This window comes from Pseudorca crassidens, chromosome 3 (assembly GCF_039906515.1).
Source record: "Pseudorca crassidens isolate mPseCra1 chromosome 3, mPseCra1.hap1, whole genome shotgun sequence".
Classification (NCBI taxonomy): domain Eukaryota; kingdom Metazoa; phylum Chordata; class Mammalia; order Artiodactyla; family Delphinidae; genus Pseudorca; species Pseudorca crassidens.
The window spans coordinates 14,492,150-14,517,186 of NC_090298.1; the positions used below are offsets into that span (position 1 = coordinate 14,492,150).

The 25,037-nt window shown below is 43.6% G+C and overlaps 1 protein-coding gene across 2 annotated transcripts in view; it reads right to left on the minus strand.

Annotated features, from left to right (window-relative positions):
• RETREG1 (reticulophagy regulator 1) overlaps positions 1–25,037 on the minus strand; it is a 131,723-nt gene that overhangs the window by 15,162 nt on the left and 91,524 nt on the right. Inside the window, exon 1 of one of the 2 annotated variants that reach the window (XM_067730414.1) lies at positions 22,519–22,858. The exons of the other annotated variant lie outside the window; for it this stretch is intronic. Within the exon in view, the coding sequence (XP_067586515.1) occupies positions 22,519–22,553 (35 nt within the window). The 5' untranslated portion in view covers positions 22,554–22,858. Of the gene's footprint in view, positions 1–22,518; positions 22,859–25,037 lie in introns of those variants that run through there. 2 annotated transcript variants of the gene reach the window in all.

Consider the following 25,037-nt stretch of genomic DNA (forward strand, 5'->3'; position numbering starts at 1 on the left):
GTGAAAAAGTGTCAGGCCGCAGAGCAGGGAGGTGGCCCCCAGGTGGGTCCTGGCCACTACCTGAGTTGAGCATCAGAAGTGAGAGTCCAAAGAGGCTGGAGTTGGAGGGACAGAGTGTGGGGTGTAGAGCCTGCACAGAGAACACTGGCCACCTGCAGGGTCCCCTGGACCCTCCAGCTGAGGGCGCATGTGTGAGGCACAAGGCATGGGAAAGGACGAGAGGGAACAGAGTCCTGTGCTCACAGGGCTGGGAAGGATGCCTGGAAATCCTTCCCACCGACTAGACTGGAAAGCCTCAAAATCCACACGTCGGGTAGAGTACTCACAAGGGTCCTACCTCAGCAGCAGAGAATAATGAGCCCTAGACTGAATGCTGCTGTGGTCCTAACACGTCTTAAAAGCAACGTCCAAAAGGATCCAACTGATTTCAAGTAATTTAACTGTGTGATTTAAGTAATTTAACGTAGGAATAAAAAGTGGTGAGTTTTGTTATGAACCAAATAACCCACATGGTCAAACAGATCTGAATGATTTTTAAAATTTTTCTTTCATACCTATCTTTTTTTTTTAGTTGAGTTTTCATTTATTTATAACATAGGAACTTACAAAAATGCAATTTTAAAAAGTATGTCATTTACAATGTCATCAAAAACACACCAAATTCCTAGGAATAGATGTTACTAAAGATGTATAAATCTCTACCCTAAAAACTACAAAACATTATTAAGAAAAACTAAAGAAGACCTTAGTAAATGGAGGAGTATGTTCAAGGAGTAGACATATTGGCATATTGTAAATATACCAGTTCTCCCCAATTTGACCTACAAATTCAAAATCTCATCAGAATTTATAATGCCAATTGGCTGCCTAATCCTAAAATTTAAATGGGAATTTAAAGTACCAAGAACAGCCAAGGAAATCTTGAAGAAGATAAACAAAGCTGCAGACATATGCTACCGTATTTCAAGCCCTACTATAAACGCTATTGAATACACACACACACACACGTATGAACACATAACTATAATTTTGTTTTTCTTTTATCTTTTGTGTATAGTTTTTAGTGTAGAGGGTTATGCATCCTTTAGGACATTTGTTCCTAGAAATCCGATGGGTTTTGATGCTATCATGAATGATGTACTCTTTTAATATATGCATAGTGATTTCCTTGCACAGTATTTATGCAAGAAAATGGCAAACTAATCGTGATAATAAATGATGACACTATACTTCAGTGGGTAAAGAATTGTTTATTAACCGCTTTTCACTGAAGTATAGTTAATTTACAATGTTGTGTTAGTTTCAGGTGTACAGCAAAGTACCTTTCTTTTACATGATTGTGTACCTTCTTTCTTTAAAAGTCTACTTAACAAAAACAGTCTTTAAGTGTTATATTCAAAGACCAATTAGCCTTTGCACAGTTTAAGGGCTCCATACATGAACCTTGAATGCACTTGGTTTTCAGGGTGCAGCACACAGTTCTCCCCGTTAGGGGGCTCTGTGAGACTAAGAAACGTGACACTCGGGTGCTCTTTAAAAATAGACGGTAATTCTGGAGGAGAGAACACGTGCCAGCACCCTGCTACATCTCTTTCACCCCAAGCGTCTTTGAGCACAACCAAAAATTATGCTGAAATAAATGAATCCTGGCAGAGAACAGACACTGTGTCTCAGTGTCATTTCCCCTCCGTTCATTTCAATCACCATGCACTGAGTGTGGTTGTCTGTCTGTCACCAGTCCCGCCTCAGGGATTTCGCGATGACTAAGGCACAGCCTCTACCCGTGAGTGACCCCAAAGTGATTTCTCCCTCGCTCGTGGTATATATGAAATTCACGTTTACAAAATGACATTTCATTGAATCTAGGGCTGTTGGGGGGTGGGGAAACATTCAAAAACTAAGCTGGGGATTGGATATATGAGGAGAGCCTGTTGAATATAAGATACTCTCTTTTCATTATTGTACACTTTACAGGATAATAAATCTTTTTAGCTTATACTAGTCAACCTAAAAGTCAGAAGGTATTTTTATAACTGAAAGTAATTTTTCAAAGCAAAAAAAGGGATTTTTTAATATATCAAAGCTCAGATCCTTTCACATATTTCTTCAGCTTTAGATTTGCGGAGATGATTACCAACAAGAGACAGGAATCGTGGAGCAGATGGAGAGAGAAGGAGAGGAGTGTGAGGCGGAGGCAGAGGGCACAAACGAAGCCTGATGGTCGGGTCTGAGTTCCTGGGTTCTGCTGAGTCCAAAACAAATTCAAACATGGACGTCCTCTTTGTGGAGCCCATTCCCTTTTTCACCTTAAGCTGGTTTCAGTTTGGTTTCTGGCATTTGCAATACAAAATAAAGTGCCACAGGGCTTCCCTGGTGGCGCAGTGGTTGAGAGTCTGCCTGCCGATGCAGGGGACACGGGTTTGTGCCCCGGTCCGGGAAGATCCCACATGCCGCGGAGCGGCTGGGCCCGTGAGCCATGGCCGCTGAGCCTGCGCGTCTGGAGCCTGTGCTCCGCAATGGGAGAGGCCACAACAGTGAGAGGCCTGCGTACCGCAAAAAAAAAAAAAAAAAAAAAAAAAGTGCTACATTTTTCCAGGGAGGGGGTGGGCAATGCAGAACTGTAGAATATATTTTAAATTGTAAGGCAGAAACAACTATTAAAAAGAGTTATGGAATAAGATTCCACAGAGATCAGCATGACAATTTTAATTTTTATTGAAGTATGGTTGATGTACAATATTATATGTTACAGGGGTACAATATAGTCATTCCCAATTTTTAAAGGTTATACTCCATTTATAGTTCTTATAAAATATTGATTATAGTCCCTGTGTTGTACAATATATCCTTGTAGCTTATGTTATACCTGACAGTTCGTGCCTCTTATTCCCCTCCCCCTATGTTGCTCCTCCCCCCCCACTGGTAACCACTAGTTTGTTCTCTGTATCTGTGAATCTGTTTCATTTTTGTCATATTCACTAGTTGATTGTATTTTTTAGATTCCACATATAAGAACACATAGTATTTTTCTTTCTCTGTCTGACTTATTTCACTTAGCATAATACCCTCCAAGTCCACCCATGTTGCTTCAAATGGCAAAATTTAATTCTCTTTTACAGGCTGAGTAATATTTCATGGTATGTACCACATCTTCTTTATCTATTCATCTGCTGATGGACACTTACGTCGCTCCCATATCTTGGCAATTGTAAATAATATGCTGCTATGAACACTGGGGTGCATGTATCTTTTAGAATTAGTGTTTTTTAGAAAAAACAGTTCTATTTAGGTGATGGTTTTAGTAGAATGGAAGGATGCTAATAGAGTGAAAAATTCACACCAAGGCAGCTGATGAAAAATTCAAGTAATGGGGGTTCCAGGCAATGTGAGATAAGAATCCTGGCTAACACTCAGCAGGAGCCAGGCACCGTTCTGTATGTTGTGAACTCACTGTCATATTCCACCCTTACAGTCAGCCTATGAGCGAGGTCCTATTATTTATTCTGTCCTACAGATGAGGGAATTGAGGCTCAGATACATTAACTATCCTGCTGAGGTCACAGAGCAAATACACACAAAATAGGGCCTTCATAAATGGAACCGAGAATGCTTATAATTGGAGGTTGAGACACCGGAAGAACTCTCTGGAATGGAACTTGGCATCGTTTCAAAGATGAGTGGGGAAGAACACTAGAGCAGTAACGTGGACAGATTATGGACTCCCTGAATGCTGAGCTACAGAAATAGAGATATCGATACAGCATCTCGGTTCCCAGGGGAAGCCTGGAACCAAGGAGTTTAGATTCCTATTTTCTCTCTCCACTGCTTCAGCTCTTTCCAAGCCAGGACCCTCCAGTGATTCCATACCCTGTGCCAATGATACCCTTGATCTCTGGGCCCTCCCAGGCCGGCACTGTGTCACAAGCACTGTGTGCATCTCCTCCCTGAATCTCTCCTCTTGAGCCCTGCCCACCTCCACCAATACATCATTTTTTCTTTTTTTTTTGCGGTACGCAGGCCTCTCACTGTTGTGGCCTCTCCCGTTGCGGAGCACAGGCTCCGGACGCACAGGCTCAGCGGCCATGGTTCACGGGCCCAGCCGCTCCGTGGCATGTGGGATCGTCCCGGACCGGGGCACGAACCCGTGTCCCCTGCATCGGCAGGCGGACTCTCAACCACTGCGCCACCAGGGAAGCCCCATCATTTTCTTTTGTAGCAATTTTTCAATTGTAGTTACTTTCCTTTGTAATGTTGACACCTCGTGAGACTTAAATGCCCTGAACGGATTCACAGATACGGCTCTGTCTTCAGCAGCTGACAGAACTTGACTTCTACAAGGCACATAAAATATCGAATGAAGGAATGGATATAAACAATGAACAGATATCAAACAAAGAAAAACAAATCAAAAATAGTTTAGTGACTTCTATTGATTTTTTTAATGCACTTAGCCGAATGCTTCTATACATTACCTATCACAGTAATTAGTGTGTATTCCTTTATATGTGTAGGAATACATCATAGGCAAAAAGTCTAAAAAATTTGGAAACCAGCTTTCACTTATATGGAATAGTTTTATTTTTTTTCCTTGGAAATGCAGAATTAAACTGCCTTCGAAATTAGGTAACCAAGAAATAGGACTCATTTATATCAAATGTTTCCTCAGGTGGAAATTAGTATTTTGTGTGGAATTCCTTCTGGCAAAACTTGGGCCCTAACGCCTGACTTCTCCATGGAGATCCCTGGACCCAGCACCTTCTGTAGACATTACTCTCACATGGACCCACGAGCACCTGTGCGACCCGTGGAGACCGGACTGGGGCTTGTGAAGTTGGCCAGAATGTGAAACCCCATGAACATCCATCCTTCTGTCGGGATAGGGAAAATCAGTCCCTTGTTTGTTCCTGTCGGGTGACCTCAATCCACTGGAGAGTATTTTCAGCTATTGCTGTTTCCTCTCAAACACATGTGCACGTACACACACACACACACACACACACACACACACCCCTTTCTGGTCACTTTTTAGATTTTCCATATCCTTAAGAACTCATATTGCAATAACCATTTCCAAAGATGTTTAGAAGAACCGTCAAAGTGCCTCCAGAGAAAATACATTATTTTACACTAATTTATTTTATTTTTAATCCATAGGAATTGGAAATTGAAGGCAAACCATATTTTACAGAAAGTTAACAATGTCAACATCCCAAACTTTTGTAAAAGGGGATCTGCTATAACCTAAGCTGTCACCTAGCAACCGGGACAAACAATTGCTTCACCCATCTTACCTATAAATATGCTTTGGCCCAGGAGCCCTCACCGCCCTGTCATTCTGGGCTGCTGACTAACGGTCTCATGTTCTCTGTTGGTAGTGAATATCTGTTGATATTAACCCCTGCATAATTTTTCTTACAAAGGTCAGTCAGTCTCCAGTTACAGATTTGAACATTTCTGAGTGCGACGTGTTAGAACTGTTTTTAATCCTCTGGATCCGTGTCGTGTTCCTCCGCGTGCAGGCGTGTTCGCGTGTGATTGTGTGTAGGCAGAGAAACGAAATAGAAACAGGGATCCTGTTTCCCTGCACACTCACTCACAGAATTAGAACCATGACAAAGCAAATAAGATATGTCAACTGGAGGATTAAATAAGCAAACACAAGATTAAGAAATTACAGAGCACTCAATGTGAAATTCTCACTTTCTCAGACCAATTAACCACGTGGACAACTTCTCCCCCAGGAGGCGCCACCTGAGTGTTGGCTCTTCCTGCCCTGAGAAGCTGAGCCTCACCGCCCTCTGGGCAACTTGGTGTTTTATTTGGAGCTCTCTCGTTCTTTTCATATCAAGTCTCAAATGAACTAGAGATCAGTCACTTTGTGAAACTGCCCCTTTCTTCCTTCCACCTCAGTCTCTGCCCTGCCACTTCCCTGGGTGCAGAGATTATCAACTACCCAATCCACCGAGATCATCTGGAAGCCTGGCGCTCAGCTGCCCATCACGTTACTTCTTGTATGATTCTAGTTTCCATGAACAGATGCCAGTAGAAGTTATTTTCCAGCGTTTTCAATTTTGTTAACTTTTCAACAAGTAGACTTTCATAAGCCCAGGGCATGAACAATTTAAATTCCATTACCAGCTCCGAACAAGCTCCTACTTGAGACCTGCAGGAGATTAAACACCCTTTCATTTGTGAACACAGAGATTTGCTTTAATCATTACCCCTGAGGGAAGAAAAGGTTTCTACTTTATCCCCGAAGGACAGATAATACCTGAGAACCAGGAAACACTCCCCAAGGAAAACAGAAATTGTTCTTGTAAGGCAAGTTTGCTAATTCAGATATAAGCCTTTCTTTTGCATTCTGTTTGGGATCCACAATTTCCAATGAAGTACCGTCCAGGATTTACTGCAGTTGGAATCAAAAGGAAATGTCCTCTCCCTGCCTTTTTCTCTCTCTCTCTTTTTTTTTTTTAACCTCTGGCCTAGTTACATGAAACCTAAGCTTCTGTGACAATACCGAAGAACGTATTGCTTATGGTTCAAAAATTTTTCATTAACAATATAGTTCCTCATTTTGTTTTTTGAGAGACCTTACCCATCACACTGGGCTGGAACAGGTATATACAACCCAAACAGACTGAACGATGATAAAGTTCCTCCAGAGGGCTTTTTGAATGAAGGCCAATTAAATTTTGTTGGGAGAATTTGTCGTCAGCCTTTGTGTTGAAGGCAGTACCTTGGAATATGGCAAACCTGGAGTCAGTGACTATCAGTCATTGAGATATTTATTCAAAATGCTACACTGTTAAAGTATAGGCCACAGTCCCACCTTAGTCCTTTAAAGACTGCATCTCCCATTTATCTTCATTTCAAAGCCGGTGAATGATGTTGGTGACTGTTAAAGGAACATACCCTTACCAAGAGGATCCCTGCTGTCAGTCATAGAAAACAATGAGAATCGCATTCTGATGTCTTACTGCTTGCTAAATTGGCCCTCGGCCTCCCTCAAAAGCAGAGTTTTAACAATAAGCTATTGTATGGATATTGCATTTTTTTTTTTTCCGCGGTACGCGGGCCTCTAACTGCTGTGGCCTCTCGCGGGCCTCTAACTGCTGTGGCCTCTCCCGTTGCGGAGCACAGGCTCCGGACGCGCAGGCTCAGCGGCCATGGCTCACGGGCCCAGCCGCTCTGCAGCATGTGGGATCTTCCCGGACCGGGGCACAAACCCGTGTTCCCCGAATCGGCAGGCGGACTCTCAACCACTGCGCCACCAGGGAAGCCCTATTGCATGTTTTAATGGTAAATTATGTAATACTCAACAGCAGCATGGCGGGAAGGTGGGGATGTATTTGGGAGCGGGCAGGGCACGAACTAGAAAGGAGTATGTGCGGAGGCAAGGGAGAAGTGGATCTGGGCACAGGTTACCGAGGAGGCATCTCTTGCCCAGGGAGGGTGTGCAGTGGTTGATGCTACGGAGTGAGGACAAATTTCAAAAGAACGTATTTCTCCTAATGATAGTTTCTTTAGGAAAACAAAATTCTAAAAAGTAATTAATAGAGCCTGTCTGCTTTAGAGAGTGGGCTTCTACGGGATTGCATTTCCCCCACGTTCTCATACACATAGAACAGCAATAAAAATCTGGCTGATAATTAACTAAAAAGGAGTTGCCTTCAGTGCATTTCTCACCACCTTGATAACCGTCATTGTGTATTTTATACCTGAAGACTGAAGGGGTTCCTGCAAACACTTACTTAAAGAGTTCCTCCGACATTTCACTTCCACTCACATTATAAATTCGCTCAGGAAAACTTTTTCTTAAAAATTTGTATTCCCTTGTGCTGTGAAGTTCAGTGAAAGTAAATGAGACTGGAATGATCTAGGCTGACCCTTATGCCCGTGAGAGAGGTGCCTGCCATCTCCCCCATCCTCCTTCATTTTTGCAGACACTCACACCTGCCCCCAGAGTCCAAGTTCCTGTCCGTGGTGTTCAGGAGAATCTAACGGCTGCCACACGCGCTTTCTGTACGTGTAAACTGCCAAGCCGGCGTATTGGAGATCATCTGCTTGCCCAGTCTTCTAGCCACTTCCAGGAAGCCGCCGACAACCGAATCAGATCTCCTAGGCAAGTGCCTGTGTGTTCACAACTCCCGCAGCTCTCTCCGGGGCACACGGTTACATCCATACCCCTTTCTCCTCTCCCTCTAGGTCGCTGTCTACTGGATTGGCTAGTCGGTAAAATGTTAAATGCCTTCTTGTTTTTATACACACATAGAATGTATTATTATCCCATGTTCTGCTTGTACTCTATTGTAGCGATGCAAAATTTGCCACCCCAAGTTGTCTCTTTGGCATGCATATTATTTCGAGGTGAAAACAATCAAGGCCCCAAAAAACTCAGGAAGAAACTTTGGCCTTCCCCCTAACTGCCTAAAATAATGTATCAACAGATAGAGGGCTTGTTCCAAGAAGCAAGCTAGCAGCAGAGACATTTGCCAGGAATATGGGCTGAGTGTGGTGGTGAGGGAAACTCAGCAGGACCTAGAGATCAGAGCCCACTCTGTGTCCCATTGTCTCTTCCTGGCCCAGCAAACCTTTACTTACCAAACGTTTGCTTTTCTACCTCCATGTCAATTGCCTTCCTAGCCTTTGAAGTTCCAGACCACTACCCTCAACACCTCTTTTGTCTTTAGCTGAAGACGGTAGTTCAGGTGAGGGTTTTGGCCATTCTGGAAAGTTACTCAGTTCTCCTAGGTCTCTCCCATGTGTACAGGCTATTAAACTTTTGTTTTTCTCCTGTTAATCTTCTCGTGCCGATTTAATTCTTACACCAGCCAGAAGAACCTAGAAGGGTAGGGGAAAATTTCTTCCTCCCCGACACGATAATCTACTAACATGAAACAGACTTGATAAGAGCCTATAGAGTAAGATGAAATAGCTCTTTGATCAACCTTAATCATTTATTTGGTTGGCCGAAAGTTCGTTCAGGTTCTTCCGCCAGATGGTATGGAAAAACCCGAACGAAACTTTTGGCCAAACCAATACTTTTCCCATGTGAGAACCATCTAGAACCACAAGGACAAAAGTACTGTGAAATGGCATTTAACTGGGCCTGGACCTTCCAAGGGTTGTCTCCACCCAGTTAGGGAGATCAATTAAGTGGTGCGAAATATTTCATCCTGAGCCCCTTGTGAGTTCATCAGCCTAGGTGAGAGCCACAAAGGTAATGAGTCTTCAGGGAACTGACCACAGCCAAAAGGGAACCAATGGAGCCAGATGGTCAAAGAAAATCACCTATACTTAAACAACACAATGACTATTTTAAACAAACATTCACCGAAAGACAGAGAGAGATATCTTTTAATCATTGTCTTGAAAGATGTTCTAGGTTTAGAATTGTATTTTGATCAGAACTTAATTTATTATGTATATTCTTCTTGCTTTTTTTTTTCCCTAGCTCATGCTACCACATGCATTTTCAAGAAATGGAAAAAATGGCTCATCAAAATGTTGGGTTCTAGAAAAGGTAATTGTTTTTAAAGACAGATATCTGCCTTTGTTTCTCTTACAAACAAAGCCCATACCTTCTAATCTATGTAATCTTTAACAAAACTATCCAGTGACAACATGACTTTAGTGATCCCTCTACATACCACAGCCACTAGACACCCCAGACGCTAAGAAGATGATTAGGTTCACTTAAAAATTCAGTTCACTTTGATTATATAGTCCGAGAGGCCAGGAATGAACCAACTCTGTGAATTCTGTTCTGAATTGACTCTTTGGAATCATAAGAGGAAATGAAATTAATGTTCTTTAAACAAATTGTGCTAAAGAATGCCACAGATCAGTGGCACGGCGACCACAGAAGTCCCTGGGAGGCTGTTCTGACTGGTCCACAGGAGGAATTCGGGTTTCTCAAGTCTATAAAATAAGGAGCTGGACCAGATCGGATAGTAACTGTTTTTGGATAATGGCCCCCTTCAAAATACCTCGGGAATTCAGAGGGTCCATGGGCCCCGGGTTGACTGCTGCTGGATTCGATAATCAATGATGCCTTCTGCTCAAGGACTTTATAATCCACTCACGTTTACCTAAAAGGCTGAATTTAGGAAAACTCTAAATATGTCCTCTACTTTTATGAAATAAACATTTATCTTCTCCTATAAAGAGTTGATTTAGAAATTGATATGAACTTGAGAGAGGAATACTTGAAGCTGGCAATATCCCTTAACACATCCCTGGTGGTACTGATGGGAAAGAGAATCTCAGCCAGCAGCTCTCAGTGACCCTTCAAGTACTGATGTCAAAGTGTCAGATCTCAGGCCGAAAGAGGTTCCCAGCAAACAGACCTCCTAATAGGCTGAGAAGGCCCAGTCTGCTTCCATTTTCTGAGGCTGTGAGGGTATTAAAGATGTAAGATGTCAATATCTGTGGTCCTGTAATGGAGAAACTTAAAGCCATATGAGGAATTTGATCTTTCCTTTACAATGGGTTGCGGATTTCCAGGCCCTGGGGACTGCAAGGCCAGGGCAGATGCCCAGCTGGCCTGCCTTCTGTAGGCTCAGTCAGTTGGACCCCTGAAATTCTGTGTTTGGTCAAAGCAGGGACCTGTGATTTCACTGGAAACAGTAGAGCAGGAGACCAAAGAGATGGAGGTCAGAAGCTAAAGGCAAATTTACCAGAAACAATGGGCACTCCTACCTGTCAAGGCCTAATTACCTGACAGTCATTCAACTTCCTTTCTTAGATTTTCATCATGGGCTTTTTTTTTTTTTTTTGCGGTACGCGGGTCTCAGGCTCCGGACGCGCAGGCTCAGCGGCCGTGGCTCACGGGCCCAGCCGCTCCGTGGCATGTGGGGATCCTCCCAGACCGGGGCATGAACCCGTGTCCCCTGCATCGGCAGGCGGACTCTCAACCACTGCACCACCAGGGAAGCCCTCATCATGGGCTTTAAAAGAGCTATCACAGTCTATCTTCATCCGTTGCAAACAGTGGTCACTTTTAAGCTGTTTTTTCAGCATTAGATAACTTTCCTATTCCCTTATCTGGGCTGGTGTAGGTGATTAATTCTCAACCATACTAATGAGTAACTGACATGAATATTCTTAGACTCAGGGTAGAACCTGAATGCTGACTGGAGACTAAGAAACCAAGCAGTACACCCTTGGGGCAGTCAACTCAATCCAATAAATATTAACTTACGAATACGTGCTGCGGGAGTTATAGAAGTTCCAGTTGAGTTAGGGCTTGCAACAAAGATTGGCGTTCTGGCATGAAACACATCCCCATGAATTACTCATGATTTCTAGTTTCATTTATTTAAAGAGGAGCAAGAATTTAATGATGAATCAAACAACCCACATAAAGGATCATTCTCAATTTTTATGCCTATCCCCCACCTACCTTTTCAGCTGTTTCTCCACTTTTTTTTAAAAAGCATTATTTACCAGCAACTGGCCCTTACTGATTCTAATACATTCGACAGTTTTCTTAGGGATAAACAACTGTATGTATTAAGATATAAGTTTGCCCGTTGTGTCAAAGGTCTAAGTGATGGGTTTAAACAAGAGAGCACTTCATTTCTCCCTCATGGACAGCAGAACATAGTGGTCCAGGGCTAACACAGGATCTCTATAATGTTGAAGACCCAGGCTCTTTCCATCTTAATACTCCATATATTCTCGAATCACACAGTCATCCCATGGACCACTGCAGCCAGCAGGGAGGGGAAAAAGGAAGCGGAGGGCACTCCCTCTCCCTTGAAGTCATGGCCTGCAAGTTGCATGCAAAGCTTTCACCCACCTCCCACTGGCTGGAATGTAGTCACACGGCCATACCTGGCTGCAAGGGAACCTAGGACATGTAATTCAATTGCTGGTGGCCATCATCGGGCTGAAACTTGAGATTCTCCTATCGAAGGAAAGGAAGTCGAGTATTTGGGAACAACCAGTAGACGCTCCCACAACAATACTCCTTTTGATCTCTTATTTCATCAGTTTACATAATTTATAATTAAAATTATGCAATTACAGTAGCAATGACAACGGGCCTTAGGAGATTTGAGAATGAACGCTCTGACTCAGTAAGCACATGACTCAAATGGTGGAAGCGGGGAGGCAAACGTGTTCTCTAAAGGGCCAGAGGGCAAATATCTGGGGCTCTGCTGGCCATACAGTCCGTGTACGCAACTCTGCCATTACAGTTTGAGGGCAGCCACAGACAACGTGCAAATGGAAGAGCGTTCCAACAAAGTTTGATTTATAAAAACGGGCTGTGGGGTGGATTTGGCCTCTGGGCTGCACTGACCTGCTGGGTTCAGGGTGTCATGGGCTTCAGCCATGTGGTTATACAGCGGTGACGGGGATCACTGATTAGCCCAGCAAGCCAACCGGGAACCATTCCAAGAGCTTTTAGTCTAAGGACACCTTTCACTTACTGTGCACGTACCAAGGGCCAGGAACTACATTCGGAGCTTTATAATCCTCTCAACAATCGGACAAGGTGGGTAAAATGCTCCCGTTTTCAGATGAGAAAGCAGACACGACCAAGAAAACCCAGATTTGAACCCAGGTCTTTCCAGCCCCAACCCACCAGCCTCCCAAGCCTGTGGTTAGAAAAACAGTCCTTTTGCCAATAACATGTGAAACGTAAGCACACAATTTCCTGTCACATTGCTGGTGAAGCTGTTGTATGCCAGGTTTGACTTGTCAAGTATTAGAATGAGAAAGGTTTCCTCTGATCTTAAAACAGTCCTTGCCCTCAAAGTTTACCCAGGTTTTAGCAAAAGGCACCTAACTTTCAGATTTGTCCTGGGTAGAGCTGCTAAGGTCTCAAGCTTCAGAACACTGGTATCTAACGGAGGGGGAAAAGTCAAGGTGCCATCGAAGTCACTGAAAACTTTTAGGGTCTTTTCAAAGTTTATCTAAATAAACAAAGATTATACCCCACCCCTCCCACCTCCCACCCCAACTTCTTACCCTAGTGCAGTGGGCTTCACCCACATAAGCACTCCACCCTCCCCAGGTATGGCAGACCATCACACTCTTTCCAGAACCTTCCTGACCAGGCCTCACAACCCTTTGAGAGCTCCAGGCACCATTTCCAGTTTATAGGAGCTGGCAAGAAAGAAAGACGTCATCTGCTATCAAACCTTCAACACTTAGGGAACAAACCATCTCCCATGTTCCCCTCTGCTGTGCCCCAAAAAGGGATTATCAAGTACTTCCTTTATTGTCGCTGCCAGCATTTCTCGTATCTTAGTTTACTGAGCAAATCTCTTCTTGTTTCAGCAAGCATGTCGATTAATTCTGGGTTTATAATCTATTGATGTGTATATTCCTTTTTACGAAATCTACATCTCAAAGTCTTCCTTCATACAAACAAATACGCTTCTAAAAGGAAGTGTTTCAAGTATTACAAAACGGGGAAATTACGACTGTTTAGAATTCACGCTCAGTTTAATTACTTTGGAAGGAAGGTTATCCACCACTCACGTTACAAGCTACTCCAGAAACACTGAGTTCATTTCTTAGAGAAGGGAGCCCCGTTTAAACATACATATGACCCCTAATTAGTGAGCCCTGCATAGAACGCTCTCAGTAGGAGACACGAGTGATTCCCAAAACTATAGAAACACATTTGTAATCCCCTCATCTTGTCTGAAGACGAAGTTTATAGGCATAATTCCTAGAGGCATAATGTGAAGACGCTCCACTGATAGATGCGCTTGTTTTCTTTTCAAAAATAAAACACTTGCTTAGGGTTCAACGAAAACCCCACCAGGAGATGTCACTTCCGGAGTCACGGGATACTACTGGTGCACAGCCGCTCTCTCTGTTTACAGCTAGCAAAGAGGCTGCGTCACGCTGGTAATGACTATGGGACACCCCTTAAGCACTACCACAGGTGGGTGTCTGCCCAGCTCTGGAGGACCAGTCTCCACCCTGGAAACAGAGCAGCCCGTCATAAATCACAGTTATGGGGGAGAGGAGGCATCTGGGGGTCCGGCCTCCCCCTCACCTCTTTCCATATCAGGCACTCACAACTGCAGCCCCCCTCCAAGAGGAAGACTCTGCGTCCGACGATCCCGCCCCAGATGCTGCTGAAGCCACAGAGCAACGCCTTTAATAGCCCTCGGTGGCACTGTCCCAGTGGGTGACAGTCACGCCCAGGCCAGGCTGATCCTGCAAAAATCAGGCTGTTGGCGGGGTGGGGGGGCGGGGGGGCAGTGTGTTCTGGCCTGGAAGGCCCACGGGAGCCTCCTCCCAAGGGTAACACATCTGTCCTCTTGAGCACTGAGCTTGTGTGTGTCTCCCAGGAACAGCCGGGACACTCCCTACCCCACTGTTTCCCAATGTCTGCATCAGGACACTTTGTGACCTAGAGGTATTGCCACGTGTTGGTTTATCCCCTCGCCTTTGCCGACTTGGGATCCAGAGGTGGCGGGTACCACGGGTAAGAAAGCAGTTCCTGGTGTGAAGGCACCAGGGGAAAGATATAAGAGAGAGAACGGATGCAGGAGAGGATGAGAGAGAAATCAGAAAAAATTCAGGTAGAAACGTCCTGCCTGATCATCTCACTCGCAAAACACTGCATGAGATGAGGTTACTCTGGCCAAAAAGCCAGAAGCCAGGACTCCCCCAGGAGGTCGTGTCTATCTTCCTATCCAGAGTTCACTGGCGGTTTCACAAGAATGGCTGAAGAAACATAAACAGAGTTTTAACTCACTTCTGCCTGAAGGTCTTTCCTCTGACTTTTGGCTGGTTCTTATTATACATTCTTACTAAGCTGCCACGTGGCCAACCAGCCCCAGAAACCAACTGAAATCCCTTGACTTTAGTTGAAAGAGAAGTGTGATTACTGAAGACAATTTCTGATTTTCAAAGCAACCTTTCTTTAAACACTGCAAGCTGATGTCCCATTTTCTCAAACACAAAATGGAGGCGTTGAATTTCTTTCACCTTAACTCCAACCTATAACTGACCTTCTCTAGAATTGAATCGCTTTTTGTTCCCTTGTCTTAAGTTTAAAACTAGGTGAGTGGGACACTTCATTTTCTGTTTCTTCATACAGATGTATATATTGGATTTGCCTGCTAGCCGTGGTTATTCTCTTGGTAATCACTTTATCTCACTCTGGTGCAGAAAGGGTTTGAGGTCGCTTATGAAAGTACACAGATAACAGGGATAAAATAAACACCTCAGCGAGCAGAGCCTATTAGTCCACAGGATGTATCTGTACAAAATGGTGCACCTTGTCCAGGAGGTGCAGCCCCTCACGAGGGCACAGGGCTTGGGGGTAGAGCCTGGGATGGACGTCAATCCCCCACTGGCTCTCTCAGCTGGATGCCTTGTACACGTCCCCTGCCACCACGGGGGTGATGGCCCTACAAAGGAACGAGGCTAAAAGGCCTGATGGGAGAGAAAATAGGAAAGCCCAGGGGAAGAAGGGCATACAGAAGTGTATCCAGAGGGTCCCATATACTATCTAGAAGGGAGCTGTAATTTTACCTCCAAATGGCTAAATCAGATTCACGGTGCCCATACGATTAAAACAAACCAATTAGACAAGAGACAACATGTGCCGTGAACTCCCTCCTGTGGGTACTCAGCTCACTGTCGGATGCATTGGGCAGACATCCTTGTTCCCCAGAGAAGGAGTAAATACTTTGACTCAACACACGTCACTGGCATGACACCCATGCTCACTTGGGTTAAATCAATTACAGGAAGGATCAAAACAATGTGAACCAAACACACACCCCTTGTGGCCCTATGCAAACAGACCATCTAGACCAAACCAACCAGGAATGCACCAACTCTGTACACACCCGTGGTTGAGCCCACCATGTAGAGAGTGGATGGACTGCACACACTGAACATCCTCCGTATTGTCATATATTCTGTGCTGCTTAAGGAAGTGTATAACTTATGTAAGTATTATTATTAACTATTTTTTGAGGACTTACTATGAGCCATTCACTAAGCTAAATATTTAATGTGGAATACCATATTTAATCTATAGGACAAACCTATAAAGGAAGTATTATTATCCCCATTTTATTGATAACAAAATGAAATTCAGAGAGGCCACCCAGCTAGTCAATGGTGAGGTTGGGATTTGCAGCCAGGATTGGAAACAGCTTTGCATCATTCCACAGACCATGTCTGCAGTCACTCTACAGGATAGTTAAAATAGTTAGGTGTTTATGCCTAAAGACGTGAGCTTCAACTAACTAGGAAGTTATTCTATATAAATAAGTATATTCATCAAGACCCCTGGAGCATTCCTCTGTTAGGAAGAGATGTCACTGGTCTGCAAGCTTTTTTAAAAACAGGAGAAGGAGCCAGATGGTAAGTTTTACCATCAATATCCTTCCAAACGATGTGATAAAATTTTATAAAAACAAATAGTAAACATTTTTTTCTCTCTCTAGTAGTTTTATTTATTTATTTATTTTCTCAATTAATTTATTTTTGTCTGCGTTGGGTCTTTACTGCTGCGTGCGGGCTTCTCACTGCGGTGGCTTCTCTTGTTGCAGAGTACGGGCTCTAGGTGCGTGGGCTTCAGTAGTTGTGGCTCGTGGGCTCTAGAGCGCAGGCTCAGTAGTTGTGGCACATGGGCTTAGTTGCTCTGCGGCATGTGGGATCTACCCGGACCAGGGCTCGGACCTGTGTCCCCTGCACTGGCAGGTGGTTTCTCAACCACTCGACCACCAGGGAAGCCCCCCTCTCTAGTAGTTTTAAAATAAAGCCCCAAAATTCATTGACGTTCTTCAGGAAAAAAGGGGTTCATGTCCTCTCCCCTCAAATCTGTATTCTTTCTCTGCTTGAGCAACAGGACATGGTAGAAATGATGCTTGGCCAGTTTCTGGACCCAGGCCTTAGGAAACTACCAGCTCACACTTCATACCCTTTGAGGCAATGATTCCCTTAATGAGAAAAATTAAAGTGGCAAAACCATCTGGAATCATAGAGTAATAGTAATATAGGTGGAAAAATCCAAAGGATAGCATATTTTGTAGGCATTAAAAATGCTCCCCAGGGGACTTCCCTGGCGGTCCAGTGGTTAGGACGCCATGCTTCCAATGCAGGGGGCGCAAATTTGATCCCTGGTTGGGAAACTAAGATCCCACATGCCACAGGGCGTGGTCAGAATAAAATAAAATAAAAAAATAAAATAAAACAAACTAAACTAAAATAAAAATGCTCCCTAAATGTTTAATGCCACTGGGAAATGCTTATGAGAAGAAAAAGCAGCATACAAAATTGTACGTATCATATATAATTATTGTAACATTGCCAAGAAAATTTGTCCAAAGAAGTACTAGAAGACAAGACATAATAATCCTTTTTTTAGGGTAGTAAGATTACAATTGATCCTGTCTTCTTCTTTTTTTTTTCCCCTTGAATTTTATTTTATTTATTTTGATCCTTTCTTCTTTATATTCATTTTTCTCTACACTATTTTTGTTTCCCCCAATGGACAGTCATAACACCTTTTAGTGGGAAAACACCATTGTGTATGAGATTTGACCCTCAGGTAAGCAAGCCTGTGCCCTCACATACCTTCTGTGGGACTCAGATTTCCATAATGAGGAGACACCAAGTGGATCCAGACATGGATTTGCCCACGAAGAGACCAAAGGCTGGGAGTAGGGCCACCTGCATGAGTGGGCTGTCCCTCTGTCAGGGACAGCTTCTCTTGGCAGCCCTGGGACAGACCTCTCCGTGGCCCACCACACAGCAGCTGCAGCCCTCCTTTGGCTTTGGAAAGCAAAGACACCTTCCTCACATTTTAGGGATGGCAAAGAATTAGTCACCCTGTGTTGATAAAATAGAAATGAGCTTTAACAGGGCTTGATTACCAGACGTTTGCTGGGGAGCCACAAGGGTTTGGAAAGCACGTTGCTTGTTAACTGGTGATTAAGATATCTCACACTAAACACACTCTCTTGCAACAAGGATAGACTGTGTTGTTCTCCACGCTCTTAATCAATTTCAAATATTAGCCCACCTGGATCAAAGTAGGATTTCAAAAGTGGTAAACACTGTCTATGCCTGAGACAGATTTTTCCATGACCATATTAGAGGGTGGAAGAAAAAGAAATCATTCATTCCTTCGACAAACCTTTCCCGAAGGTCTAGTATGCCTTAGGGATACATAAATGAAGAAGATGGAGCACACTTAGAATTAAACACAAACTCTTGCACCAGTCCACGTCACTTGGGTTCTGGGGCTGACCCCTGTGGGTTTGCAAGAACCAGTTTTTCCCACATCTTCTGAACCCGGCTTTCACTGACCTCATGTGGGTGGCCTGAAATTGACCACAGTGATGTAATTACACCAGAGAAATCAACGATTGCCAAAGAGCAGAGAGCTGGTTGCTAGACATTTACCAACACACCACTGCCTGCAAGGCCCAATGAGGGGTCCCCATACACCTCCCCCACTCACCTCCAGCCAGCCTCTCCCGTCTCCTTGTGTGCTGACCACACTGACCTTTCTGGGTGTCGAGCCCACCTCCTGCATCGCCACCGTATAACGATACACGTGTCTGTCTGCACAGGCTTACTTATTCACTTCGCCTCTCTGTGCCTATTTCAAAACCAACGGCAGCATAAGGACTCTGCAGGCCTATGAAAGCTGAAATACGCTTGTTTGTGGGAACCCATCATCTCGACCGAACGTCCCGACACACAAAGCTTGAGCTGGGCGTGCTGGTCAGACTTCTTTGTGAGGCTTTTCTTAGCCTCACTCTATATATGAAAGAAATAGTATTATCAAAGCATAGGCTTCACCCACAAGGTGAAATTAAGCCTATAATCAGGCCAACCTGAATCATTAAAACATCTGGATTAAAGAATACATTTAAATCAATTTCTTTTAAACCTTCCAAGACTATAATTCAGTGCGATTGCTAATGCCATTTCCAAATACTACAGAGGCCACTGTGTTTGTTTTTTTTTAATTTTAATGGAAATACATTTTTTTTAAATTAATTTATTTTTGCCTGCGTTGGGTCCTCGTTGCTGCGCGCGGGCCTTCTTTTTAGTTGCGGTGAGCGGGGGCTACTCTTCATTGCCGTGTGCGGGCCTCTTATTGCGGTGGCCTCTCTCGTCTTGGAGCACCAGCTCTAGGTGCGCAGGCTCTAGAGCGCAGCCTCAGTAGTTGTGGCGCACGGGCCTAGCTGCTCTGCAGCATGTGGGATCTTCCTGAACCAGGGCTCGAACCCGTGTCCCCTGCACTGGCAGGCGGATTCCCAACCACTGCGCCACCAGGGAAGCCCCATGGCTACTGTGCTTTTAAAGAGCTTTGGTTTTCTTAAATACAACAGCCCTTCGTATATCCAGAGCCCAAATACAGGGCAACCTCTCCACTCCAGGGCAGGGCAGAGCAGCCCAGACTGCTGTTACACAGTTAGTTTTAAAGGCTCAGTGACCTTTTTCAAACTTTTGTATCTTTACTATGTTATATGAGACGTCAAATAACAAGCTTCAGAGAGCCCTGCATTAGCAGCCAACATTTTGCTTCTTAAATGCTAAAACTGCACACTGTCCTTGGGTAACAGTCTCCTAAGTCCAGGTAGCCTGGGGTCCACCCGCTTCAAGGCAGCTGGACTAGACGATGTTTCACCTGTCCCCATCCCCCCGCCACCGCACATCGGGCTACTGAAGACATCCCAGGGCCCACCTGCTGCATCCCAGGTGGGGTCCAAAATGAGGTGGGAGGCGGGATGAGAAACCAAGGGAGCCAGGCCCCTGGCCAGGGGATGATTCTCCTCGTATTTCTTGATCCTGTCTGCCTCCCCGGTCGCGGCCCCTACTTTCTTCCTTCTTCTTTGGCACCCGATGCTTCCTGCTTGGCTTTCTGCCCTCCTTTCCCGGCGTCAGAACAGCATTCTCTCACACCCTCTCCCTCACCTCCTGACCATGACACTGGCGCGGAGTCTTTGGAGGTTCTTACCGAGAGCGTTTATTACTGGCAACGAGATAAACAGCAAGAAGGAGGGCCTCTCCTCAGCCTCCCCCGGCCCCCCAGGCAGCTGTCTTCACGTTCGTCCACTTGGTGAATATGAAACGGTGCGTCGGGGCCACTGGACCACAGCACACGAAGCAGCCAGCCCGTGAGGTGCCCTAAGCACGCACCCGGATACCCTAACGGAGCCTCCCGTCATTTGTTTTCCACTGATTAATTTCAGATTTTGCTCACTGCCCGTTACAGAGCAATTTGATTCAGCAAATTCCAAAATGGGACTAAAGTAACAGGAAGAAGCCTGAATGCGGCACTCACCCAGAACCGCCTGCAATCAAGCTTGAAAAACACATTTGGCCAGCAGATTCGAGGCTTACAATAATAGTTATTCCTCTTTTAGATGTGGCACCGAAGGACGTGTCCAATGGCACGTAATCTCAGATGTAGCAAGAGGAAAATTCCCTCTCAAATGTAATATTTTACTTTTAGCCTGGTTCTAAATGTTCCCCCCATCTGGGGTGCCCTTTCTAACTTTCTGCACAGATATGGAAACAAACAAACAAATGTATGCAGCAAAGTATACTCCATAGAAAACTACCAGCTGTGGAGAGCTGGGAGTTATCTCACCAGAACAAAAAAGGGGGGGCGGGGCAGCCTACTTCGAAGGAGTGAGAGGGCATTTCCCACTTTCAGCAAGTTATGAGTCTTTGGTAATAATAATTATTATTAGATATGTGTATAGTGTGTGTGTGTGTGTGTGTGTGTGTATTTACTTATTTATTTATTCTCCTTCTTGTCTGTTTATCTTGTAACCGGTAAAACATTCTTAGAAAAAAACTTTTGTTTGTTTAGTTTACATCATGAACTACTTGTTCAAAATGTTTATAATTATCCACAATTAATTATGATTTAATTTAACTGTGGGAATGTTCCATTTCATTAAGGCAACCCTTATGACACGTCTGCCAAGTCTCTCCCTTCAGTCTCTAAAATGATCAGGCCCCCTAGATGCTTACTTCAGGTGTTAAAATGGTTTATAAATACTTTCCATTCACAAGTATTTATAAAAGTGCCTATTCTGTGCAAAATTCTATGCAGAGAGTTGGCGGGAATGCCATGATGGAAAGTGAAAAAGAGAAAGTCCTGCTTTCAGAAATGTTCAAATGTCATGAGGGGGAAACACACAATACTGGGAGATCACCCATCATCTCAAACCAAGACTGACATCTAAAATTCTCTGAAAGTGTTTTCTCAACTATTTAGTTAGTCCATGTCCTAGATCTAGGCACTTGTGTAAATGCCATCTTCAAGCACTTGATTTAATGTCTCATTTTATATAGAAAGTTCTTTCATTATTCAATTAAATGTGAACTTAACGTCCCCTTTGATGGATGGGGAAGGAATCTGGAAGAAAATGAAAACTAGAAAACTAAAGAGAAAGGTAGCTTTTAAGGACATGATTACAACTGATTATAGTCAACACACACACACACACACAAACACACCATACAACCATGGCTGAAAAGGAATGCTTATACAAGGACAAAAAAATATTGTGGTATTCCTGTTCCTAGAGAGTTACCAGTTTCCACTTTCTTTGACAATAAAATTGGCAATAACCTCTTGTCCTTTTTTTTCTCTCCCGTTGCGGAGCACAGGCTCCAGACGCGCAGGCTCAGCGGCCATGGCTCACGGGCCCAGCCGCTCCGCAGCACGTGGGATCCTCCCGGACCAGGGCACGAACCCGCGTCCCCTGCATCGGCAGGAGGACTTCTCAACCACTGCGCCACCAGGGAAGCCCCCTCCTGTCCTTTTTTTAAACAACCTTCTTTCTACATCTTCATATCTGAATTTCAATGGCCCTAATTAGAATTCCAATGACACCGATTTATATAAATTTTGTTAACACAGCAATGGGGCTAGAAATGGAAACTTCCAATACGGACACAAGTTGTGCTCATATTAATAGAAATAACTTCCTGCTTCCTTTCCCATCTCTATCCCCCTTTCTTAGAGCCAGATATTAATAAAACATTAATACAGTTAATGTACTGCATATGGGGGCCCAATGATCACATTTTCAAAGATAAGATCTATGGTAAAAAAAAGTATTGTAATACCAAAACGGGTATATTGGTCTAATTATTAACCTTTAGAAATGTTCAAGTCTTTAAAATGCAAACAATTTACAAAATGTTTACTAGCTTAGATTTCTAACAACTACCATCTGAAGTTAAAAATCAAACATCAAAAAACTCAAGTAGACTTTACAGGGTGTAGGAAGAAACACTTTTTGATAATTTCGGGCCGCCACTTCCTCACTCAAGAAAAACACTTATTGGCATATGTTTCTACGGGTATATTCAGTTCATTTTATGTCTCTCTCTTCACGCTAAAGAAAATTCTATTTCCTGGAATTAAGGGACTGCACTCCTTCTTAAATTTTAATTTCAACTACTTTTTAAATTAGTCACAGTAGTTTTTAGAAAGATAACCAGCAAATGAAATAGACTCAAGAAAAAGTAAATGTGGATCATAATTACCTTTTGCCTGATCCAAAGTCCTCACCTTCAGGCATTTCTGCCCTTTGAAAACAATAACAAAGTGGAGAAGGCTGCAGCACTTTTGTGCTACGATAGCTTCTTCTCCACGCTAACAATGACTACCAGGCGGGGAAAACCCCAGTAGTCAAGTTCTTTTCTTTTTGGAGTAAAGCACTCCTCCCCTACCCAGAAAGTAGGTGTTTACAAACTTCCGAAGCCCCGGCCTGCCTTGAATGAAGCTAGGAGCCGGGTTATTATGACTGTCCCCTGCTAAAAATAAATAGGTCACCTCTTACTCCCAGGACCGTGACAGACAGCTGGGAGCAAGCGCTGCTCAGCTGCCCCGCTTGTTCGCTCCAGGCCTGTGAGGAGGTGTCACCACCCAGCTATTAACCTTTACTGGGATGACCTCACCTAAGCCAGCCTACCCTTTCTATTTCCTGCTTTCTCCTGGCATGACAAGGCACCCCCGAAGGGCGGCGAGCTTGAAACTTCAGCCTGGGCTATCAGGTCTCCAACTCACAGGAGGGGCTGGAGGGTGGAGAGCAAAGTGGGCAGGACCGCGAGAGCTGAGAGGTTTGTTTGTTCTGGAAATGCTTAGCCACTCAGCAAAAAGATCCCTTACTCACACAAGAAGGGGGAAAATGCCAACAAACAATTGTGTTAGAAAATCTTCCTTTGGGTCATCTAGATGTCTCCACTCTGAAGTGAGCACACAGATATGAGTCCATGTGTTCCTCTGGGCGACACGGTTTCTTCCGAGGGACTTCCCTCTGTCATCAGCGACCAGCCTGACATTGGAATGTGGCCGAGCTGTGGGCCTCAGATGTTCTGATAGCTTGGCCCGTCATTACGAATGAGTCATCAATCACCAGGTACCCTCATTCCCTGCAACTTCTAATAGCAGGATGAAAATCGCTTCACTTCTTGCTTTCAAAAAAGCTGGACGAAACATTACTGAGATCCCTTTAGGAATATAACCTGAAAACTTTGCAGAAAAACTTGAAATCTTTTTTTTTTTTTTCCTGATTGGGAAAGTCAAGTAAGGCTGTAAGCAAGATCTAATTATTAAGAAACAATATACTTTTCTTAGATACATGCACCCCAATGTTCATTGCAGTACTATTTACAATAGCCAGGACATGGAAGCAACTTAAATGTCCATCAAGAGATGAATGGATAAAGAAGATGTGGTACATATATACAATGGAATATTACTCAGCCATAAAAAAAGAACAAAATAATGCCATTTGCAGCGACTTGGATGGACCTAGAGATTGTCATACTGAGTGAAGTACGTCAGACAGAGAAAGACAAATGTCATATGATATTGCTTATATGTGGAATCTTAAAAAATGGTACAAATGAACTTATCTACAAAATAGAAATAGAGTCACAGATGTAGAAAACAAACTTATGGTTACCAAAGGGGAAAGGGGGGGGGAGGAGGGATAAATTGGGAGATTGGGATTGACATATACACACTACTATATATAAAATAGATAACTAATAAGAACCTACTGTATAGCACAGGGAACTCTACCCAATACTCTGTAAAGACCTACATGGGAAAAGAATCTAAAAAAGAGTGGATATATGTATATGTATAACTGATTCACTTTGCCACACACCTGAAACTAACAGAACATTCCAAATCAACTATACTCCAATAAAAATTAAAAGTAATAAAAAATAAAAACATTAAAAAAAGAAACAATACTTTTTTAACATCTTTATTGCAGTATAATTGCTTTACAATGGTGTGTTAGTTTCTGCATTATAACAAAGTGAATCAGCTATGCATATACATATATCCCCTTATATCCTCCCTCTTGCGTCTCCCTCCCATTCCACCCCTCTAGGTGGTCACAAAGCACCGAGCTGATCTCCCTGTGCTATGCGGCTGCTTCCCACTAGCTATCGATTTTACATTTGGTAGTGTATATATGTCCATGCCACTCTCTCACTTTGTCCCAGCTTACCCTTCCACTGTTCTTTTTAAAATGTGTGCTCCATTGTCACAAGATTAGTAATAGCTAATCCTAGCAATATCTCTATATTCAATATACTTTACATTTATATGTGTTAAAGTGATTTCTGGAGCATTAAAAAATTGAAGAGTCTAAACAAATATTATCTTTCTCTGAGGCACTGTTAGCTATTTTGTAGCACATGCCTGTCGCAATTCGCGACAATTCTTTAATATTCCACACAAGAGCTAAAGTTCTAGACTTCAAAGTCTAAGAGTAAGTTGCTGCAGATACTCAAACATGTAACTCAAATACTGTTGACCTTGAAAGAAAACAGTCATAAGCAGAGTTCTGAAGATCAGGGTGTGCCCGAGCCTCTCAGAGGATTGGAGCAATGTGCTGTCTTGTTAGAAATTCCAGGCCTAATGGAGTGAAAAGTTGAGACGCTGAAAATATTATCCATGAGAATATTTTACCACCTTTATTTCACTTGACCAACAACAATGCTAATTCTATGATCTAATTCTCAGTTCTAACAATCCTATCCCA